The sequence below is a fragment of the Dromiciops gliroides genome, chromosome X, assembly GCF_019393635.1.
Source record: "Dromiciops gliroides isolate mDroGli1 chromosome X, mDroGli1.pri, whole genome shotgun sequence".
NCBI classification, from domain to species: domain Eukaryota; kingdom Metazoa; phylum Chordata; class Mammalia; order Microbiotheria; family Microbiotheriidae; genus Dromiciops; species Dromiciops gliroides.
Genome location: NC_057867.1, coordinates 71,905,148 through 71,926,541, shown reverse-complemented (window position 1 = coordinate 71,926,541; position 21,394 = coordinate 71,905,148). Strand labels below are relative to the sequence as shown.

The window sequence follows — 21,394 nt, the reverse complement described above, 5'->3', positions numbered from 1 at the left end:
TTAGGCATCTGCTCTGTGTAAATCACCTGTAGTAGATACTTGAGGATAATGCCAAGATAATAATGGTGTGATCCCTGCTCTCTAGGAGCTTACCTTGGGAGAAGGGAGGGTATATGCAAGTATATGGCATGACTTGGAATAATATAATAGAAAATTGGAATAATGAAAAAATATTTAGTCACTAAGCATTTATTAAGTGCTTACTATGTCCCTGGCACTGGGCTAACCTCTGGGGATACAAAGAAAGACAGAAACAGTGCTCCTGTCCTCAAGGAGCTTGCTTTCTAATGGGAAAAAGAACCTGCAAATAACAAGATACCCACAGGGTAGACAGAAGGTAATCTCAGGATGAAGCCATTGCAGCAGCAGGGGGAGAGGGAATGAAGGGACTGAGAAAGGAGAAATCTAGATGCAGTGCTCTAGGAAAATTAAGGAAGATGACAAGGTGCTCAGCTTTGGAGAAATTACTGAATCCCAGCCTGTGCAGAGGTACAGGGGTGAAAGGTACATGCTCATTTCAGGCGGACAGCCAGCAGTCTACTTTACCTAGAATGTAGTATTATAAAGGGGAATAATGTGAAATGAGACATGTTAGATTAGGTTGCCAGGTTATGGAGGGTTTTTAATATCAGTTTAAGGATTGTATCTTACCTTAGAGGCAATAGGGAACCACTGAAGATTGTTGAACAGGGGTGTAATGTTGTCAGCCCTATGCATACATATTCTTGCATCTCTTTGAAGCACTGATTGGCTAGGGGAGAACCTATAATTAAAGAAACCAATTAGGAAGTTATTGTAGTCATAGTAGTACAGGTAAGAGGTGGTGAGCTTAAGGTAATGACCACAGTGAGCTGCTTCTCAACTCCCCTTTTTATGTTCTTATTTTTTCCAGGATAAGAAGTTAGTGAATTTTCGCATTTTCTGGGTGACCATTTTCTGACTGCCCACTCATGCCATAGTGACTTTTTAGGAACTAGCTGATGTCTAGCTACAATTCTTTCAGCTGCCAGTAGATAACCTGTGGTGCCCTGAAAAAACACATAGAGTAGCTCCAACTTCAAAGAAACTTACCTCGGACTGCTCATGTCAGTCATGAGCTCACTTTGATTGGCGAGTTCTTAACTGAAGCTTTGCTTTCTGCTCAGAGGCTTTCCAGACTCCTGGCAACCTTGGCCCTCGCTCCTGCTGCTTGCCTTTATCACGAGTCCTAGATGGCCCGGCTTATTCACACCACTGCTTTTCCCTCGGTAAATATCCAGTCAATCTCCCAAAGTAGAGCTTTCTTGCTAATTTTAGGGAAGGCCCTCCAAACCATCCTTTGTCTCCATTCTTGAGCTTTCTTCTTTGTCATCAGCAACAGAAACCGTTGGCAGAAGGATCACACTATGGCATTCTCGTGGTTGGCAATCCTGCTGCTAGGCCCCTCTCTGTTACTTTGAAGCTTTCAGTTTGTATAGAAACTGTTTTACATAGAATGCTAAAGATTACACTTTAATTAGTCATTCCAAAATGGCTTCTCAAAAAGATTTTTCCTTTTTTTCTTGAACCTTTTAAAAATCAATTAATTTTATACAGTTGAGCTAGCATGTATTAAGTACCCACTATGTGGGGCAGCTAGGTGGTGCAGTGGATAGAGCACCGGCCCTGGAGTCAGGAGGACCTGAGTTCAAATTTGGCCTCAGATGCTTGATACTTACTAGCTGTGTGACCCTGGGCAAGTTACTTAACCCCAATTGCCTTACCAAAAAAAACCAATTTGTGCTCACTTCAGCAGCACATATACTAAGAAGTACCCACTATGTGCAGGGCACTAATGGCACTATACTAAGTACTGGGGATGCAATTGGCAAAACTTGCATAGACGATGAGGTGCGTTGATGACCTGCTGAGCAGATTTGCAGATTACAAGCCAATGGAAGTCAGAGCTAACACTAGGTAATAGAGTTAAGATTTGAAAAGATCTTGGCAAGCCCCGACATTAGACAGGATCAAAGAAGGTAAAATTCAATATGGACAAATATATCATCTTATACATGGGTTCCAAAATCCAACCTCACAAGGACCAAATGAGGGAAGGTGTGGCTAGTCTGTAAAAGGAAGTCTAATAAAGAAAGGTGATGGGCCACTGTAACATACTCTGCCCTAGTCAGCCCATATCTGGATCATCATGTTCAATTCTGTGAGACATATTTGAGGAAAGACAGTCATAGCCAGGATTGTGAAGGACACAAAAAGGCTCAACTGAAGGAATTCTGAACGTTGAGCCTGAAGACGAGAAGGTTTAGGGGAGACAGGATAGTTGTCTTCAGATATCTGAAGAATCATCACATAGACTTGTTCTGCTTGTCCCCAGAAGGCAGAACTTGACAAATTATTTGAACATAACCAAGCAGTTTTAAATGTAGTTAGGCTAGCAAAAATGTCTCGCTTTTGTCATGTCTTTGTGCTGGCTGCCCAAATAATGCCCCCAAAAAGTAAATTTCTCAAAATCTTGGCAAACAACGATAATATGACCTTGAACTTATATACAAATAGAAACTTTTAAAAAATGTTTTCACATGTATAGTCTCATTTAATTCATTTAACATTCCTGTAATGAAGGTACAACAGGTGTCATTACCTCCATTTTAGAGAGAAGCAAGTTGAGATTAAGGGAGGTTAATAGTGAAGAGATGACAAAAAGTAAATTAAGTGGCAGAATAAGGTCTCTTACCTCTTAGTCCAGAGCTATACCACATTATTATGAACATAATGCCAGCCCACCAAATTTCAGCCAAAAAAAGGGCAATAAATTAGTCAATATAAAATAAAAAAAATAAATGTAGTTAGGCTGTGCTTCTCTCATCTTGGTTCCCTGAATGTTACTTCATTCTATTTCTTTGTCACCATGTTGAAAATGAAAATGTTCATTTGGGTGTGAAGTGGCACACTGGAGAGAGTGCTAAACCTGAAGGCAGGAAAACCTAGCTGGGCAAGTCATTTAACCTCTGTCTGCCTCAGTTTTCTCCATTATAAAATGGGGATGATAATAACACCTATCTCATAGGGTTGTAAGGATCAAATGAGATAATATGTAATATGCTGTTGCAAACCTTAAAAAAACTACATAAATGCTGGCCATTATTATTATTATTATGACCATTACCATTACCATTGGCTTAAGAGTATATAGCTTTGAACTAAAATTAACATTATGTACTTAGGTAAATAGCTAAGTTCATATGAATTAGTTTCCGTTCAGATTCTTTACAAATAATGTCTGTATCTCAAGGAATTCTTTTAGGTTACTCTCTGAATGTCTTTGTTAGAATATGTTTAGACAAGGCAGTTTGGGAGTTTTTTCCTTCGTAAATAGATTTTATGCTTGACTAGTGATAACTGCTCATTTTCAAAAGGTTTTCAAAAATCATATATGAAAATGTATGGTAATAGGGAAGAACAAGTTCTAGGAGTCGAATAAATTCCATAAATCTTTGATTTTTTTCAGCGTTAACTTCAACTAGGTTTTGTAGTGACTGCTTTTGTCTTTAAACAATTACTTAACAAAAGTATACAAATACACCTGGTCTTTGATCACCTTGTATAAGTGACAGGCATGTAATCGGCATTGCCAGCTGAGTGGAACCAAGCTCCTTCACTTGTCCTCAAAATGGAGCCTATAATGATGGAATCATGAACTAAGCCCATCCTTCTTCCTGCTGGACGAATTACTTGAAGACAAATGTTGGCAACCACTGTAACTAATGCAGTTATACCTGAGTAAATCAAACATAATCAAAATATATACTGATGAGCCTTTGTGACTCATAGCTACCTCCTCAGTGGTAATAAAAAGAGATTTTTTAAAAAGTGATACAAACTTGGGTGATTTTATCACTCACTTTTTTTTTAATCCCAAAAGGATTCTTTTTTATAAGATATATTCAGGAACAAATTAGCTTCTTTCTAATATTTGTAAAAAGAAAATACTCTAATTTCAAGAGCCCTGAATAAAACCTGGTAAGTTTTCTAGTAAATGTTTCCAGTGACTGAATTCTCGGGGCTTCATTAATCACATAACTTGATGTGGTCAATTCTCCATTAACAATGGGAAAAGGGAATTGTTGCAGATGTCCTTGTTTTGCTTTATTGTGCTTCTCTGAGCACATCAGTACAAGGGATAGGATTTGCCTTTTGGTGCAGATATATAAATAATTGAGGGTTTGGGTTTTTTATTTTGTTTTCTTTTGGTCTTGCTGGTCACATGCTTTTGTTGTTAAGTTGTTTTCAGTCTTGTCTGAATCTTCATGACCACATTTAGGGTTTTTTGGCAGAGACAGTGGAGGGGTTGACCATTTCCTTCTGCAGTTCATTTTACACATAAGGAAACTGAGGCAAACAGGTTGAAGTGACTTGCCCAGGGTCACACAGCTAGTAAGTATCTAAGGCTGGATTTGAACTCAGGAAAATGGGTCTTCCTGACCCCATCCAAGCAGCATCTACCATAGCACCACCTACCTGTCCTGGCCACATGTTAGGCAGTAAATACTTGTTGATTGATAATAGTCTTCAGCTTCTGTTTCTCCTTTGTTCTGTGGTATCCTACATGAGCACATATCCCTTATCTAGTCTGCTCTTGTGCTTAGGCCTCTCACAAGAGAATGAGAGGACATTATCTACCCAAAAAGCAGACCATAAATCTGGGAGCTTTGGCATTTAACATTTAACTCTCTCACAGTTATGCTTGGCCACTACAAGTGTCACTTTATCTGTGTTTCATAGTTTCTTTGTGGTAACAGTGCACTTAAGAGTATAATTTTAACAAGCGAAATGACTTGTAGCATTTGGTATTAACAGGAAGGTGGTATCACTTTAACTTTGAACTTTTGTTCAAACCTTTCTCACTCTTCACTACCTTAGGGCATCATTAGAGCTTTGCCATATATACATACACACACATAGACATATATACATGCAGACATATATGTATACATACATATATACATGTATACATAAATGCTTATATTTTAGTTCAACCTCTTTATTTTTTTCCATTTCATTTCAGTTTATTATTTAAAGCACAGAGTTTTTGTTTGTTTGTTTGTTTGTTCGTTTGTTTGTTTGTTCGTTTGTTCGTTTGTTTGTTTGTTTTAGTGAGGCAATTGGGGTTAAGTGACTTGCCCAGGGTCACACAGCTAGTAAGTGTTAAGTGTCTGAGGCCGGATTTGAACTCAGGTACTCATGACTCCAGGGCTGGTGCTCTGTCCACTGCGCCACCTAGCTGCCCCAAGCACAGACTTTTTTATTCTTTTTTTTTTTTTTTCAGTTCCAAATTCTCTCTCTCCTCCAGCTATTGAGAAGTCAAGGAAAACAAAACTCATTACAAATATGTATAGTTACACAAAACAATTCCATATTAGCCACATTCAAGGAAAAGCAGAAAAAGCTAAGAAAAGAAAGAAAAAATAATATGCTTCAGTCTTCCCTCTGAGTCCATCAGATCTCTATCTAGAGGTGGATACCACATTTCATCATGAGCTCTTTGGAACTGTGGTGATTATTATGCTAACCAAAGTTATAAAGTCTTTGAAAGTTGATTTACTATATTGCTGTCACTTTGTAGATTGTTCTCCTGATTCTGCCCACTTCATTTTGTACCACTTTATCCATGTCTTCTCAAATTTCTCTGAAACCACCCCCATGATCATTTCTCATAGCACAATAATATTTTATCAAAGTCATACCACAACTTTTCAGCCGTTCCCCAGTTGATGATCATCCCCTTGGTTTTCGGTTCTTGTCTACTGCAAAAAAAAGATTCCATAAATATTTTTGAACATCTGAGTCTTTTTCCTCTTTCTTTGATCTCTTTGGGTATGGACCTAATAGCGGTTTCACGGGGTCAGAGGATATATAGAGTTTAATAGCTTCGAGGGCATAGTTTCAAGAATCGTTGGACCAGTTCACAACTTCATCAGAAGTTCTGCCTTGTATTCTTATGATGCAGCCAATATTATTACTCAGAATGAGTTTTCAGCTTAGAAATGGAAAGGATTGTGGTTTTTAAAAGTATTTTATTATTTTCCAGTTGCATACAAGGATAGTTTTCAACATTTGTTTTCATGGGATTTTTAGTTCCAAATTCTTTTCTCCCACCTTCCCTTCCCTCCCTTCTCCCCAAGATGGAAAGAAGTCTGATATAGGTTATATATGTACAATCACATTAAACATATTTCTATATTAGTCATCTTGTGAAAGAAGAATCAGAGCATAAGGGAAAATCCTCAAAAAAGAAGGGGAGGGGCAGCTAGGTGGTGCAGTGGATAAAGCACCTGCCCTGGATTCAGGAGGACCTGAGTTCAAATTCAGCCTCAGACACTTGACACTTACTAGCTGTGTGACCCTAGGCAAGTCACTTAACCCCAACTGCCCCGCCAAAAAACAAAAAAAACCCCAACAACAACTTAACCCCAATTGTCTCACCAAAAACAAACAAACAAAAAAGAAGGGGGAAAACAGTCCAAAAGTAGAAATAGTATGGTTCAATCTGCATTCATAATTCACAGTTTCCAATTCATTTTCAGCCTACATTTCCATGGCTCTTTATTACATGTGATTTTTATTGCATCATGATCTGAGAAGAATGCATTTAGTATTTCTGCCTTTCTACATTTGACTATGAGGTTTTTGTGCCCTAATACATGGTCAGTTTTTGAGTGTGTGCCATGTACCACTGAGAAAAAGGTATATTTCTTTCTATCCCCATTCAGTTTTCTCCAGATGTTTATCATATCTAACGTTAGAAATAGAAAGGATTGCAAAGGTAATCTAGAGTGGTGTTTCCTAGCCTAAACTCTCGTCTTGTTCAGTCAGCTCAGTTTTCTACTTCTTCTCACTCTCCCTCAGGAGATAAGGACAGGCATCTGGGGGAGAAAGAAGAAAATAAGAGAAGAAAGCAGGTAAAAGTCAGGTTTGTTTTTTTAAGTTCATAAGTTTTTAAGAAGGCCCTTTGTTAACTTAAAAAGAAAAACTGCACAGTAATAAAAATTTGCCACAGACAGGTAGATGATACCAACAACTTTACTTTAACTTTTCATTGGGTTTTTTAGCATAATAAAATTATATTAATTCAGAATTTGTGATGCTATAATTTGGCCAGAGCTTTGGCTGATGTTTCACTTTGTACAATAGATAGGGGTAGATGGGAAAGGGAGATTTGGATCCTGGATTTAGAGCTAGAAGGAAACGACCAAGATCATCTAATCTAAATCCCTCATTTGACATATGAGGAAAATGACCCCAGAAGTCAAGACGGGGCAGAGCCAGGACTGAAATGGAAGTTCTCTCCTTCCCCTGGAGCATGCCAACCATGCTCAGTGAATCAGTACAGTACTTGGTTTTTTCAAAACGCACAAGTTTCAATTTTCAGAAACTCCTTAGCTGCTGTCGGCACTAGCCCACTTGTTCGGTAGGAGACCAGAGGAGCAGAATTTCCTCACCTTCCTCTTAGGGTCAATTTCCTATGTATCTTTGATATTGAGACTTTTTAAAAAGATATTTGATGCAAAGATTTTTCCCATTCAACAGCTTTTCTCCTAGTTGCATTGATCTTCCTCATGTGAAAACTCTTTCATTTTGTGAGCATAACTGCCTTTTTTGTCTCCTGTGATTATTACCTCTGGTTTGGTTAGGACTTCTCCCCTTATTCAAAGGACTGAAAGTTAGCACTTTCTGGTTTCCTTTTTTTCCCCTCGAAATTGTGTGACTTTTATACCTTTGATTCACATATCTACTTAGAACTTATTGTGTAGTTGACATAAGAGGATGATCCTTTCTGCTAAATGTCTTTCCAGTTTTTCCAAGAATTTTTATCAAATAGAGAGGCCTTCTGTCAGTAGTCTTCCCTTGTTTTCAAAAGTTAGGCATCTTTTCTCACTATCTCTTCCTTCACTTTGGTCTCTAATGAAGCAGTAACCCTCCTTGCCAAGAGTAACTCCTTTACAAATACACTTGATCCAGACCCTCCCCATCTTCTCTGTCAGATTGTGCCCACTGCCATCGCCATTCTAATCTTCCTATATTTTGGCTCCTTCCCTTGTGCCTACAGCTAGGCTTTGTAAAGGGCTTAACACAGTGTCTGGCATGTGGTAGATGTTATCTAAGTGCTTATTCTCTTCCTCTTCCACTTTAACGTTGCTTTAATTTGTTTGTTTTTTTCTAATTAGTGATTTAAACCATTTTCTCATATGGTTCTTGACACCTTGGATTTCCTGCCAAAATGGCTACTTTTACAGAAAGCAGACTGCCAAGCTCATACATACCTACTTCAGCAAAACTCTGAGGTTCACACCAAACCAAATAATGACCAAGATGTCTAATGAGAAACTATAGTAAGTGGCTTTTTCTACCCCAGAAATGAATAGAAAATGAGCTGGAAACCCTTGGGCAATAAGGAGGACCCTTCAAGCAAAACAATCTTTGCTGCTTACCACAGACCAGCCATATGTAGTTTTTGAGGCTCTGGAGGCAGCAAGAGTGGCAGGCAGAGGGCTCCACTGAGAAAGAAGCTCAGGGGAACAGCAGTAAGCAAATAAAGACCAGTGACCAACTTTACTGCCTACTATGAAACCAACCAGCAATGTACGACAGAGTTCAAACCAGGATAGCCCATGCCCCAAGGGTCCTGAGAACCCAGAGAGGACCCTGAACATATGGGCAACCTAACTTCAGGAGGTGGATAACAAGCCCAAATCCCAGGGAGCCCCCAGGTGAGACAAAGTCGGGCCAACCACTCCATTCAAAAAATGCAACAGGAGGTGGAGCCTGCCCCTGCCACAGAGTCCCAATTCAGGAACTAAGGCTGGGAAAGAAGAGTAAACCAAGGAAAGCAGCAACACCAGCATAAGAAAATATTTTGTTATTGTATTCATAGAGTTTTCATGTGTGTCATGGATGTACAAATATTTTACACATCTGTAGTTATTTTAAAGTGGAATTTCTTTTCCTGCTGGGTTTTATTGGTAATATACTGAAATACTGATGGTTTTTGTGGATTTATTTTATTTCCTGAAACTTTGCTGACTTTATTAATTATTTAAATTAAATTTTTAGTTAAGTTAGGAGTTCTTGGATCCATTCTTAGAATAATGTTTTAAGTGTATAAAATGCCATCCTCATGATTACAAAGAAACACATCAAAATCCTGAAATAACAAGTTCATGGGCCTCAGGTTAAGACCACCTAAGTTAGGATTAGGGTCAGAGTTCTGTATATAGACCAGTATATCATCTGCAAATATATATATATATATATATATATATATATATATATATATATATATTTTCCCCCTCTTTTCCTGTTTTCCCTTGATTCCTTGTGTGTGTGTGTGTGTGTGTGTGTGTGTGTGTGTGTTATAGCTAGCATTTCTAGCACTATGAATATCCTTGCTTTACCCCATTCTTATTGGAAAAGCCTATAGTTTATTCATTCCATTTACTTATAATTCTGGCTCTTGTTATTAAATAGATGCAATTTTCCATGTTACAGAAAAAAATCCATGTGTTTTTCTTTCTAGTGTTTTTCTGTTGTAACAGAAATGGATGTTATATTTTGTCGAATGCTTTTTCTGCATCTCTTGATTTAATCATATGATTGCTGAGGTTCTCACTATTAATACATGTCTGTTATGTTTATAGTTTTCCTAATGTTGAAGTGGCTCTGCATTTCTGGTACAAATCTATCTTCAGCTTAGTATGTAATTTTTTTATATGTTGTTTTAGCCTTTTTGCTAACATTCAAAACTTTTGCATCTATATTCATTAGGGATTTTGGTCCATAGTTTGTTTCTCCATGGTGAATTTCCCTGGGTTAAGTAGCAAGGCGGTATTTGTATCTTAGAAGGAATTTGGTAGGAACCCTTATCTTTTCATTTTTGCAGTTTCTGCAATATTGGATCAAATTGTTGTTTGAATATTTGATAGAATTCACTTATAAAGCCATCTGGTCCCAGGTTGTTTTATTTTCTTTAGTATTTCATTTATGGCTTGTTCAGTTTCTTTTCTTTAAATGGAGTCATTTAAATTCTGTTTATTCTTTTAATTTCAACATTTTAGATTATTTCACATATTCATTTCATTTCAGTTGTTTACTTTTTTGGGGGGCAGAAGAGTTTCAAATAATTTCTTTTATTCTTCATTGCTTATGGATTTTCATTTTCCTTTTTATTGTTGGTTATTTGATTTTCTTCTTGTTTAAAAAAATCAGATTACCTAATGCTTTACCATTTTTTTTTCCAGAAAACAGCTGTTAGTTTTATTTCCTAATTCAGTGGGGATTTTTGGTTTCACTTTTATTCATCTTCTCTTTGTTTTTCAGAATTTCTATTATGTATTTGGAGTTTTTAACTTGTAGCTTTTGTCCATGGACTTTGTTGAATTGTCATAGCACTCTGTGACAGGAAAAAAAAGTTAAAAACTACTGGTTTAAAAATAAAAATTTTCACCTAAGAATTACTTTGGTTGTATCCCACTATTTTAACATGCAGTCACATTTTTGTCATTTAAAAAAAAACACACTACTATTTCTAGGATGTTTTCCTTGAGCTACCAATTAATTTAGGATTATTTAGTCTTCAATTTTAATCCATTCTTTAATTACACTTTCCTGTATATAATTTTTATTTTTTGCACTATGGTCAATAAAGCATATGTTTAATATTACTGCCTTTCCACATATGACTTTGAGTTTGTGCCCAAATATATGGTCAGTTTTTATAAAGGTACACTACACAGCTGAGAAATATGTGCTTTCTATTCCCACTCAGTGATCACCAGAGGTCTATCACTTTTCAAAAATTCTTTTCAGGTCTTTAACCCTTCCTTCCTTCCTTCCTTCCTTCCTTCCTTCCTTCCTTCCTTCCTTCCTTCCTTCCTTCCTTCCTTCCTTCCTTCCTTCCTTCCTTCCTTCCTTCCTTCCTTTCTCTCTCCCTGCCTCCCTCCTTCCCTCTCTCCCTCTCTCCCTCCCTTCCTCCTTGTTAGATTTGACTAGATCTCAAAAGTACATTTTAGGTCCCCCAATATTACAGTTTTACTCTGTTTCTCCCTAAAACTTGTTAAACTTTTTTTTCTTTTTTCTTCTTTTTTTTTTTTTTTGGCAGGGCAATGAGGGTTAAGTGACTTGCCCAGGGTCACACAGCTAGTAAGTGTCAAGTGTCTGAGGCCGGATTTGAACTCAGGTCCTCCTGAATCCAGGGCCGATGCTTTATCCACTGTGCCACCTAGCTGCTCCCTAAACTTTTCTTTTAAGTATTTAGATGCTATACCATTTGGTGCATATATGCTATCGATATGGGTCTGGGGTAACTCTCCTTGAGATGCTAAAGGACAGATACACTTAAGAAATAAGAGAGATGGGGCAGCTAAATGGTGCAGTGGATAGAGCACAGGCCCTAGATTCAGGAGGACCTGAGTTCAAATCCGGACTCAGATACTTAACAATTACTAGCTGTGTGAACCTGGGCAAGTCACTTAACCCCAGTTGCCCCCCCCCCCCCCCCCCACACACACACACAGAAGAAATAAGAGAGATCAGCCTATTAGGCGTGGCTGCTGCCTGAGCAGGGCCAGGGGACAGAGATAACAGTAGAAGTCAGGACCAGCACCCCTCATTCAAACCTTTCCCATCCTACCCCTCATTCAAGCTTTCCCCACCCCTAAAGGGAACTTTCCATTGTCAGGTGTTCACCCCATCTACCTCTATAAAAGCTTTTGCCTTTCTTCTGTTGGCTGAAAAAGGTGTCTCAGAGAATCTTGTTTCTAAGGCATTTCCTCCCCTTGAAGCAGGCAGTCTTTGACTTCCTTCTTGCTTACTTTCTCCAGCACCCAAATAAAAGACCAATTTATTCTAATTGCATTGTGTGCAAGAGTTGTAATTCTTTACAGAGGAATACCTAAGGACCCCCACCACCTCTTTCCCCTTGACAGTATGTATTGATATTAATTCATTGTTTATGGTTCCATTAAGCACAATGCAGTTTCCTTTCTCCTTTCACCAAGTCCATTTTTTATTTTTCCTTGTTACCTGAGATAATAATTGCTACCTCTGCTTTTTAAAATTTGGCTGAAGCCTAATAGATTTTGCTCCAGCCCTGTTTTATAACCCTGCTTGAATCTTTCATGTTTCAAGTGTTGGGTTTTTTGATAGACAGCTTCTTGTTTGATTCTGTTTTCTTATCTGTTCTGCTGTCCTCCTTTATGGGTGAGTTCATCTTGTTCATCTAACAATTATGGTCATTGATTATGTATTTCCTTCCGTCCTATTCTTTTATACTTTTTCTTTGTCCTCTGTTCCCCCTCTTTACAAAAAAAAAAGAGAAGGATGGTAAGTCAGAAGGAGTGTGCGCACAGCACTATTGAACTATGCTTGATACTGTCTATTTCTATTCCCCAGCCTCACTTTTCTTCCTTTTGCCTGACACAATCACATATTGTTACTCTTTCTCTTTTTAAACCCTCTTCATGATATACCCTCTGAGGCTAGAGTTTCTTTTACTTATGATTCATCTTTCCCTGAGTCTCCCCTCTCTCTTCTTCACCCTTCTCCCCACTCCCACGTCCCTCTTGTTTTCCTGTTGAGGTGAATGTATTTCTCCACTAAACCCTTTCTGTGTGTTTATGTGTTCTGTCCTTTTTTGACTAGTTCAGATGAAAGTGAGTTTCAAGGGATACCCACTACCCTCATTCCTTCTTTATAGTTTCCTCTTTGTACACTCTGAATATGTAAAATAATAAAATTCCTTCTTTTTTTCCTCTTCCCTCCCTGTTTTATTCTTTTTCCCTTTCCTCCTTCTCTTAAGACTGTCAAAACTTAACAAAACCCACTCTCAGGCCCTTCCTCTTATTTAACTCCCACTGGGACCTCTGATGACATTGGAGTTCTGAGGGGACAATTGTTTTTTTTCCTCCCCGTTAGAATGTAAATACTATATCTTTGTGTAATCCTTTCCAATTCACACTGTTTACCTTTTTTTTTGTATTTTTCTTGATTCCTGGGTTTTTCAAGCTCTTCACAACCTGACCTTTCCATTCTTCTTGCACTTTATTCCTTTACACACTTTGCTTTCTGACACACTGGCCTCCTTGCTCAATACTGTCCTCCATGCTTTTGCACAGGCAATCCCCCCATGCCCAGAATGCTATCTTTCTCTCTTCATCTTTGCCTCTGAGTCTCCCTGCCTTCAAGTTTCAGCTCAATTCCTACCTTCTGCAGGGGGCCTTTCCCTCTCTCCCTAGATGCTGGTGCCTTCCATTCTGAATAACTTCTTACTTACACTACAGATTTTTTTTTCTGTGTACCTAGTTATTTCCATGTTGTTTCAAGAGCTCCTTGAGAGCAGGCACTATTTTTGCCTATCCATATCCTCAGTGCTTAGATCTCAGTGCTTAGACCATGGTAAATGCTTGTGGACTGACTTTTTTGCTCTTTTATTTCTGAGTCTTACTTTATGTGATCTATTCTACTGACCTATTCTTCTATTGGAAAAAAAATAGCTTGGATGATTACTGCTTTACAAAATAGTTTGAGATCTGGCAAATCTAGTCATCCTTCACTGGTGTTTTTTTTCCATTATTTACTTCCCTTGAGATTGTAGACCTTTTCTTTCTTAAGATCACATCGATTTTCTTGGCTGCCATATTACACTGGCAATTTGAGCTTTGCATTCTTCTTAAATTCCCAGTTCTCTTTTAGAGAAACAGCTATCTAGACACGCCTCACCCAGACTCATAAAGTTGTTGTTATTGTTGTTGTTTTTAATACAAGTATCAAAGTTTATATTTGTCCCTCTGAAATTGCATATTAGTCAAAGGTTCTCTTTCCTCCAGGTCTTAGAGGGGTTGGGATCTTGGCAGAAGGAGTACTTACAACTCTCAAAATCGGTGTGTTTTGTAATTGAATAAGAAAATCAGATCGTTGAATTATCTTGTTGTCTGACCTAAGAAAATACTCTGCATACTTCAGAAATGTACAATTAGGGAGTTGTGGCAATTGGCTTTTCAGTCTTTCTGGATTTTGTTGACCTTTGCATGATTTTTTTAAATGAATTCTTAATACTGTTATAAAGCAGAGAATTGATTTTCTAAAGTAAATACTTGAGCTTATGTTCTTAAGTTGACTTTCTGTATTGCTTTCTAAATTCTTTAAGGAATCTACAAGCTGACTTGAATGTTCCATTGTTTTTTTCAGAGAAGTCAGCAGTGCCCACTGTGTGCTTGAATGTTACAATGTACCTGCTTCAAATGCCATTCTTTGTCTCTCAGCATTAGCAAGAAAATGTCTGACTGCATATATTCAGACTTGTGCTGTGCAATCAGTAATTCAAAAAGAAATTGCTAGGTGTATCCATTCTTTGGTAAGCATGTTAGAATTTACTGAGTAACACTGTCCTGCGTTAGGAAGCAAAATCCATTTGTCTAGCTCATAAACAGGTATTTGCACTGTTTTTTGAGAAAGGCTGGTTGGTCTGTTTGTATCTATGCTGTTACAGTAGTGAGTAGTGCTACAAGCTTGAAAAATAGATTCCCTGACTTTTCCAGAATTTGAAGTATTTGCAGAAGTTTGTTTCTATTTCTAGTTGTATTGAAATTGTCCATTTGAAGTATTTCATCATCAAAAGACTTAAGGAAGATTTTGATGCCTCTCAAAGTAGTTTTAAATCATCCATTTGTTAACTTTCTTCATTTTAAGCAGATACACCCTTACTGGATCAAGACTTTGAGTAGAAAAATAACTTAATGACACAGGCCAACAATGTTCCAAATATGTTGTTAGAGAGTTAACACGCTGCTTTTGCCCTTGTTTTCAGGTAGAATAGCTTCTACCTTGAAGATTTTCAATGTTTTCATCACTGTCACTTCGGAGTCATTCAATCACCAGTCTGAATGTTGTTGGCTCCCTGGTCCTTTTGCTTGTTCAAGTATCACTTGTGCACCCTGTGAATTAAGGCTTTTTCCTTTCAGGGTTTCTCTGTTGCCTATACAAATCCACCATGGGTAGATACACTAGCACTATTGTAGACAAAAGACCACTAACAGGAAACTCATTTTGTAATTTTCGAATCCATTAAACCTTTGAACAAAAGTTACCAGATGAGGTAGAAGGATGCAACATGTACAAAAGAGCTTGGGTTTTTTAATGGACCCTCAAGCCTTTTATACTCTCATGTGAGGCCAGGGAGAAAGGTTTCCATAGTTACTGATTCTACCGGATTCACATGGTAGTAATTGTCATTATTGATACTAACGAAATGTCATCATTAGGGAAAAGTGTACTTTGCCCCAGCCCATTGGTTGTTGTTGAGCCTTTATTGAGCAAAGTAAATGCTAGGTACAATGGAGAAGAACAAAAAGCCTGGGTAAAAAAAGACGGGGATGTTTGAGAGAGTGGGAAAGAATAGCCTCTGAAGCAGGCTTTTTTCAACCTTAGATAAGTCCTTACTGGATTTGAAATGAATTTACAGGAAGAAATTCTTGTTGAAGAGGTAGAGAGACAATCATGAGATTGTCAAATAGAGTATTCGAACCCAAAGAGGGCCTGGGTTTAAACAAGTAGGATATTTACTTTGCAGATTTTCCATGGCAGCCGAGAAATCTCTTCCCGCTGATATCTGTGTTTCTGGATATAACTCTGACTATATTATCACAGCAACTGGAAATTATTTCAAGGATTTTCTGTCAGTGTGTATTTTGCAGCCCCTGGAGATGGCCCTTGAGTGAGTGAGTGTTGATGCGAACGTGTTCAGGGAGATACAGGAGATTATTGCCAGGCATTCTGGAAAGCTTTGGCTAAGCCATGGTTTTATCCATGGCCAAGGAGCACCTGCTGTGGTCTGGGCAGGCAGCCTCTTTGCAGGGAGGGAGCCTAAGCAACCGGGATAGAAATATTGGGAATGCAAGAAGAATGCAGCCTCAGGCCAGCCGTCATTCAAGAAGAATGAGAGAAAAAGATGAGAAGGAGGAGGCAAGGCCGAGACCTAGGTAACAAGAAAAGGCAATTGTCCCAGGTTTCAAAGGAGGAAAAAAGGAGTATCCAGCTTAAAATGGAGTATCCCACTATTCTGTATGTCTGCGTGTAGATAGGACATGTGGGACTATGTAAATTATCTCTATGTCTCTGTAATATACATGGGAGAGGAGAGAGAGAGAAATAGAGGAGAAATAGAGAGACACACAAAGAGAAGTAGAGGGGGAGAGAGAAGTAAAGGAGAGAAACAGGCGAAAGGGAGAGAGAAAGAGAGGGGGAGAGAGAGAGAGAGAGAGAGAGAGAGAGGAAAAAGGAAGAGAAATAGACCCAGAGAAATAGAGGGGGAGAGAGATACGGAGACATAGATATAAAGGAGAGAGAATAGAGAAGAGAGACACAGCGAAATAGAAGGGGGAGAGACAGACATAGAGACAAGTAAAGGAGAGAGAAATAGAGGAGAAAGAGACACAGAGAAATAGAAGGGGGAGAGAGAGACAGAAGTAAAGGAGGGAGAGAAATAGACATAGAGAGAGAAATGGGGGGGGAGAGACACACAGAGAAGGGGAGAAAGAGAGGGGAGCGAGACAAAGAGAGAAGTAAAGGAGAGAAATATTCTAGAATATTTCTAGCCCATAGGAAATTTTTCAAAAGTACATTTTCTTCAAGTTATTAAAATACTCGTGTGAATTCATGTTAATCCTCTGAATTTCCTGCAAATGGTTAGACTTTTAATAATGCACTCAGGTTTCATTGGATAGGAAGGGCCTGGAAAATTGAGACTGCAGGCAGAAGCCTTGGCGTTTCCTCTTATTACATATTATTTCCCTCACTGCACTCTACTGTGCAATCTCACTGGCCTGCTTGCTGTTTCTCACACATGCCATTCCATTTCTGGTCTCTGTGCTTTTGGTTGTCCCGGGTGTCTGAAATGCACTCCTTCATCACTTCTGTGTCTTAGAAATCCCACTTTCCTTCAGAGGTCAGCTCAAGTGTTGTCCCCTACATAAGGCACACTCTAATCTCCAGCCCTTCATTCTCTGCAAAAAAAAAAATTCCCTTATGTTTACTTTGTAATTATGTTGTATGTGTTTGTATGTGAACATGTTGTTTCTCCCTAATAGAAACAAGGATCTTGAGAGGCAGGGACTTGTGGGGATTTGCCTTTCCATCCCCAGTGCCTAGGACTATGCCTGGCACAGAGAAAGAATTTTACTGAATGCTTGTTGACTGATCTTGAAATATCTCCCAGGTATTTTTTGGTTGGGACCCCCCCTCCCCACATCACCACCACACACAAAATTACTCTATAAAGAAATGTAGACTTTGTTTTTAAGATGGAAGAGACATGTTACCAAGTGCTTGAGTACTTATACAAAATGGAGAGAGAAACTAGTAAAGTTAAATGATCATATGCCAATGATTATTTCATTCTTTAGACTTGTAAAGACCCTCTTTGATCTTGACCTTTGTTTCCTTTCCCCTTGAAAAAAGGTATCAAGCATATTTTTTATTTCAGTGAAAAAAAATAAATTGAATGTGAGAATTCTTGAGGTGATCTTTGAGATAACAAATAATTTTCCTAACATATTCCATATGAGTAGAAGAGCATAAATATTGTGTATCCCCGCCATTAAAAAATACTTTCCAGCTAAATTATTTGTGAAATGAATTTTTATAATCCTACATCCTTCCTCATATCGATTTCCACTACAAAATTGGAAATGTATTCAGGCAGTGGAGGGAATCCTCCTTAGTACACTGAAATAAATAACTTTGGAGAAGAAAAGGGGAGATGGTGGACTAGGGTGCATGAAAATGGGCCGTTCTCGATGTAACATTGTTGGAATTGGTACTGATGTGCCGCTAGACTCTAGGATCTCCTTTGCCACCATTTTACTGTCACCCCAGACCCTTTCCAACACCTAGGGAATCTCCTTGCTCAGGTATTTTAGACACTTTTTTTTTTTGTCTTTCCATTTCCAGCATCTCTTTGCTATAACGGACACTTAATAGACTTTTTGAATTAAATCTTGGACCCTTTCTTTTTCTTGTGCAATATTGTACTTTGCGAAGAAGTGTCTTCTTTAAATATGTGATGTTCTTTAGCTTGAGAAACCCAAGCTTTAAGGTCAAGGCTTCAGATTTCTTAAAAACCAATTAGAGGGGCAGCTAGGTGGCTCAATGGATAAAGCACTGGCCCTGGATTCAAGAGAACCTGAGTTCAAATCCGGCCTCAGACACTTGACACCTACTAGCTGTGTGACCCTGGGCAAGTCATTTAACCCCAATTGCCTCACCAAAAAAACCAAACCAAAACAAAAACCCAACAATTAGAGTAGAACCTCATTCACTAGAAATCATTGAAAGGGAGAGTTTTATCTAGTGAATCGTGTGGATTATGGACTATTTTTAACACATACATGTATGTTATCAAGTACATCAAGTTATTCAAACTAAGACAGAAAAATATGTTATTAAATAGAAGCCATTGTGGATACAATTTAATAAATCCGTAGTTTGTTATTAGCATGTCGGTGGTTTGCATGTACTTAGGTTTTTCTGGAGTACTTGAAAAATTTTTTCTAAATAATTAAAATCTGAATTAGGCTCTTCTGTAGTCTAGTGAAACAAAATCACTTTTTCATAAATTGTATATAATATAACAAACCTGGCAAATTCTAAATTAATGGGGTCTGGAATGTAATGCTTTATTGTAATATTGAATTCAGAAATCTACATTGAAAAAATAAACTTGTTCGCTAAATATAAGGGATCTGGTTATTAAATCCAGGCTTAGCATATTTTAATGCTTGTATCCCTGTGTCAGAGAAAACCTAATTGCTGCACTTTTGAGACATATAAGCAAGGATTGAACATACACTAACTTTATTTTTTCTCTCCATTCCCTTTCCCTCTGCATTGGAACAGATCTCATCCATTTGACTTGTCCATCCTCAAAAAAAACAGCAAGAGAAGATTTAGAGCCAGTCGTGCAGAAATTGTTCACCCCATATGCTGAGGCAGAGTTGGGTAAGAATATTCTGGTCTTTCTTGATAGAAAGATAGTTTAACTTTATACCTGAATTTTCCTTTTAGATGTGTGCCACATTTTGCAAGCATTGTATTATAATGGTTGAGGTGGGACTCTTACCAATTGAGTGAAGGTTAAAAACAAACAAACAAACAAAAATTTGTTATTATTGAAACAGTTGAAATGTGTAGCAGTCCTTCCTAATCATCCAGGGCCTTCACAGTGTACATCAATGGGGACTTTTTAAAACAATCCTATTGAGAACTCATACAAGAAAAAAACACTGCATTATTGAGGTTTGGCCACAAGAGGGCAACTCAAGCAAAGTGAGTCTGTTTATTTTTTTATGTTCAGAGACAGAAATGGCCCTTTGAATCCATATTTCCTTGGAATAAGTGGCGATTTCTCTACTAGGAATACACATTTGTATCTTTTTTCCTCACGTTGATTTCCAGTTCTTGATTTCCTTTTGTTGGTTGTGTCTGTCCACATAGCCTATGTCTTCCTCTCTCTTATTAGAATCTGTACTCTCTTGCGTTGTTTTTTGTCTTAATGCAGAAGAGCATAGGTGGACTTATTGATTTACATAAGAGAATACAAATTGCTTCATTCTCAAATGCTCACTTCATTTTGTACTGCCTGAGTAAAGTTCTCTAATCAGAAAGTATATCTTGCTGTAAGTTGGTATTTAATTTGTTTTTTACTAAATATCAAGATTTTCTCCATTTGTAAGCTTCATAAATGTTTGTGATTGCTATTATAACTATTGATTATGAAGTTACTATAAATTTTATTAAAATATTATTCTTAATTCAGATACAAAGTTTTCAGCCTCTGGCTTCAATCAAATCCATAATTTGCTTACATAGATTCCAAACTCTAAGACTTTGCCCATTCTTTTTCCTTCAGGCTCCTTCCAATGAGGGTTGTTACTATAGCCAATACCTGCAGCTAATGAGCACACTTCCCCTGAAGCTGCCATTTAGGTTTCCTTTTATAAAAATTAGGTTTTGTAGTTATTTGTAAAAATCAGCTTGGGGAGCAAATGCACGTCCATTACTTACTTAGCATCTTCTATCCATTTAAAAAAAAACATTAATCTTAATGTTTAAAGTGATCCCATTTTGAAATGATGTATTGTTTAGAACCCGACTGAAATTCTTTAGTAAGAACTCTGAGATCAGAAAGGTCCTCAGGTGCACCGAGGCACTGAAAAGCTAGTTTTCACTGACACATGGGCCTTTTTATCATCAGGATGAGGTAGTGGTCGTATTTTAATTAAAATGTCAGAACAAATACTGTTGGAGTTCTTGAAAATGAATCACCAGATAAAGTGAGCACTGGGCCATGGCAGGTCAAAGAGGCAAAGTCACCTGGAGAAGAGGACTTGATTCATTTTCCTGCCTAAATGAGGAAGAAGGAACTTTCTAAGGAAGAACTTTTAATACATTAAAATACATTGCTCTCTTCTGAGAGAACCCCATTTGCACAGATTGATTAATTTAATCTGTGTTTTAAAAATTATTTGCTAGAGATTTTTTTTGCTAAAACTATGAAATTATTATTTTACAATAGATACTAAAGGAACAGATTTTTTTCTAACCCATGGTTACTTTTTGTTTCAAGCTGCAGGATTTCAGAAGTGTATGTGTTTGGTCAGCGTTGTCACATTACCAGACCATGGATTTTTTGTAGAAAACAATAACCACTTGTCATAAAAATACCTGTAGGGTCACCCTTGCTATCTAGCTTGGTTGATTTAAGGTGTCATCTCTATGCAGATGGCTCCCATTTTTATATATCCTGCCCTGACATGTCTCACGGATACTATTTATGAATCTCCAAGTACTTCTGGATATCTCCTCTTGGATGTCCTATAGGCATTTCAAATTCAGAGTGTCCAAAACGAAATTTGTTCTCTCTCTTCACTCCACATACTCTGCCCCACCCCCAACATGGCCACCTTGAAAAGTTCCCTATTTGTGTTCATGGTTTCACTGTTCTCACTGTTATTCAGGTTCATAGCTTCAGAATCATCATTGCCTCTTTCTTCCTCATCTCTTCTCCAGCTAGTTGCTCAATCTTACTAATTCTGCCTCCATAGTATCTCTCACATTCATTCATGGGTCATGCTATCTTTCATACATCCATGGGTAATTAGGTAGCACAGCGCTGGGCCTAGAGTCTAGAAGACCTGATTTCAGACACTTACTAGCTATGTTACCTCTCCAGTAAATCACTTTGCCTCTGTTTTCCTCAACTGAGTAGGCATTATATAAATGCTTATTCTCTTCCCTGTCTATTCCCCCCCCATTTAATATTTCAGTTATTGAAAATGGAACTTCAGTTTTATTAAGTGTTGATCTC

General features: G+C 37.9%; 1 protein-coding gene across 1 annotated transcript in view; it reads left to right on the top strand.

Moving 5' to 3' along the window:
* Positions 1–21,394, top strand: part of CHM (CHM Rab escort protein) — a 189,018-nt gene that overhangs the window by 151,021 nt on the left and 16,603 nt on the right. The window contains exon 13 of the mRNA XM_043974533.1: positions 18,925–19,026. Coding sequence (XP_043830468.1) covers positions 18,925–19,026 — 102 coding nt within the window. The remainder of the gene's footprint in view (positions 1–18,924; positions 19,027–21,394) is intronic.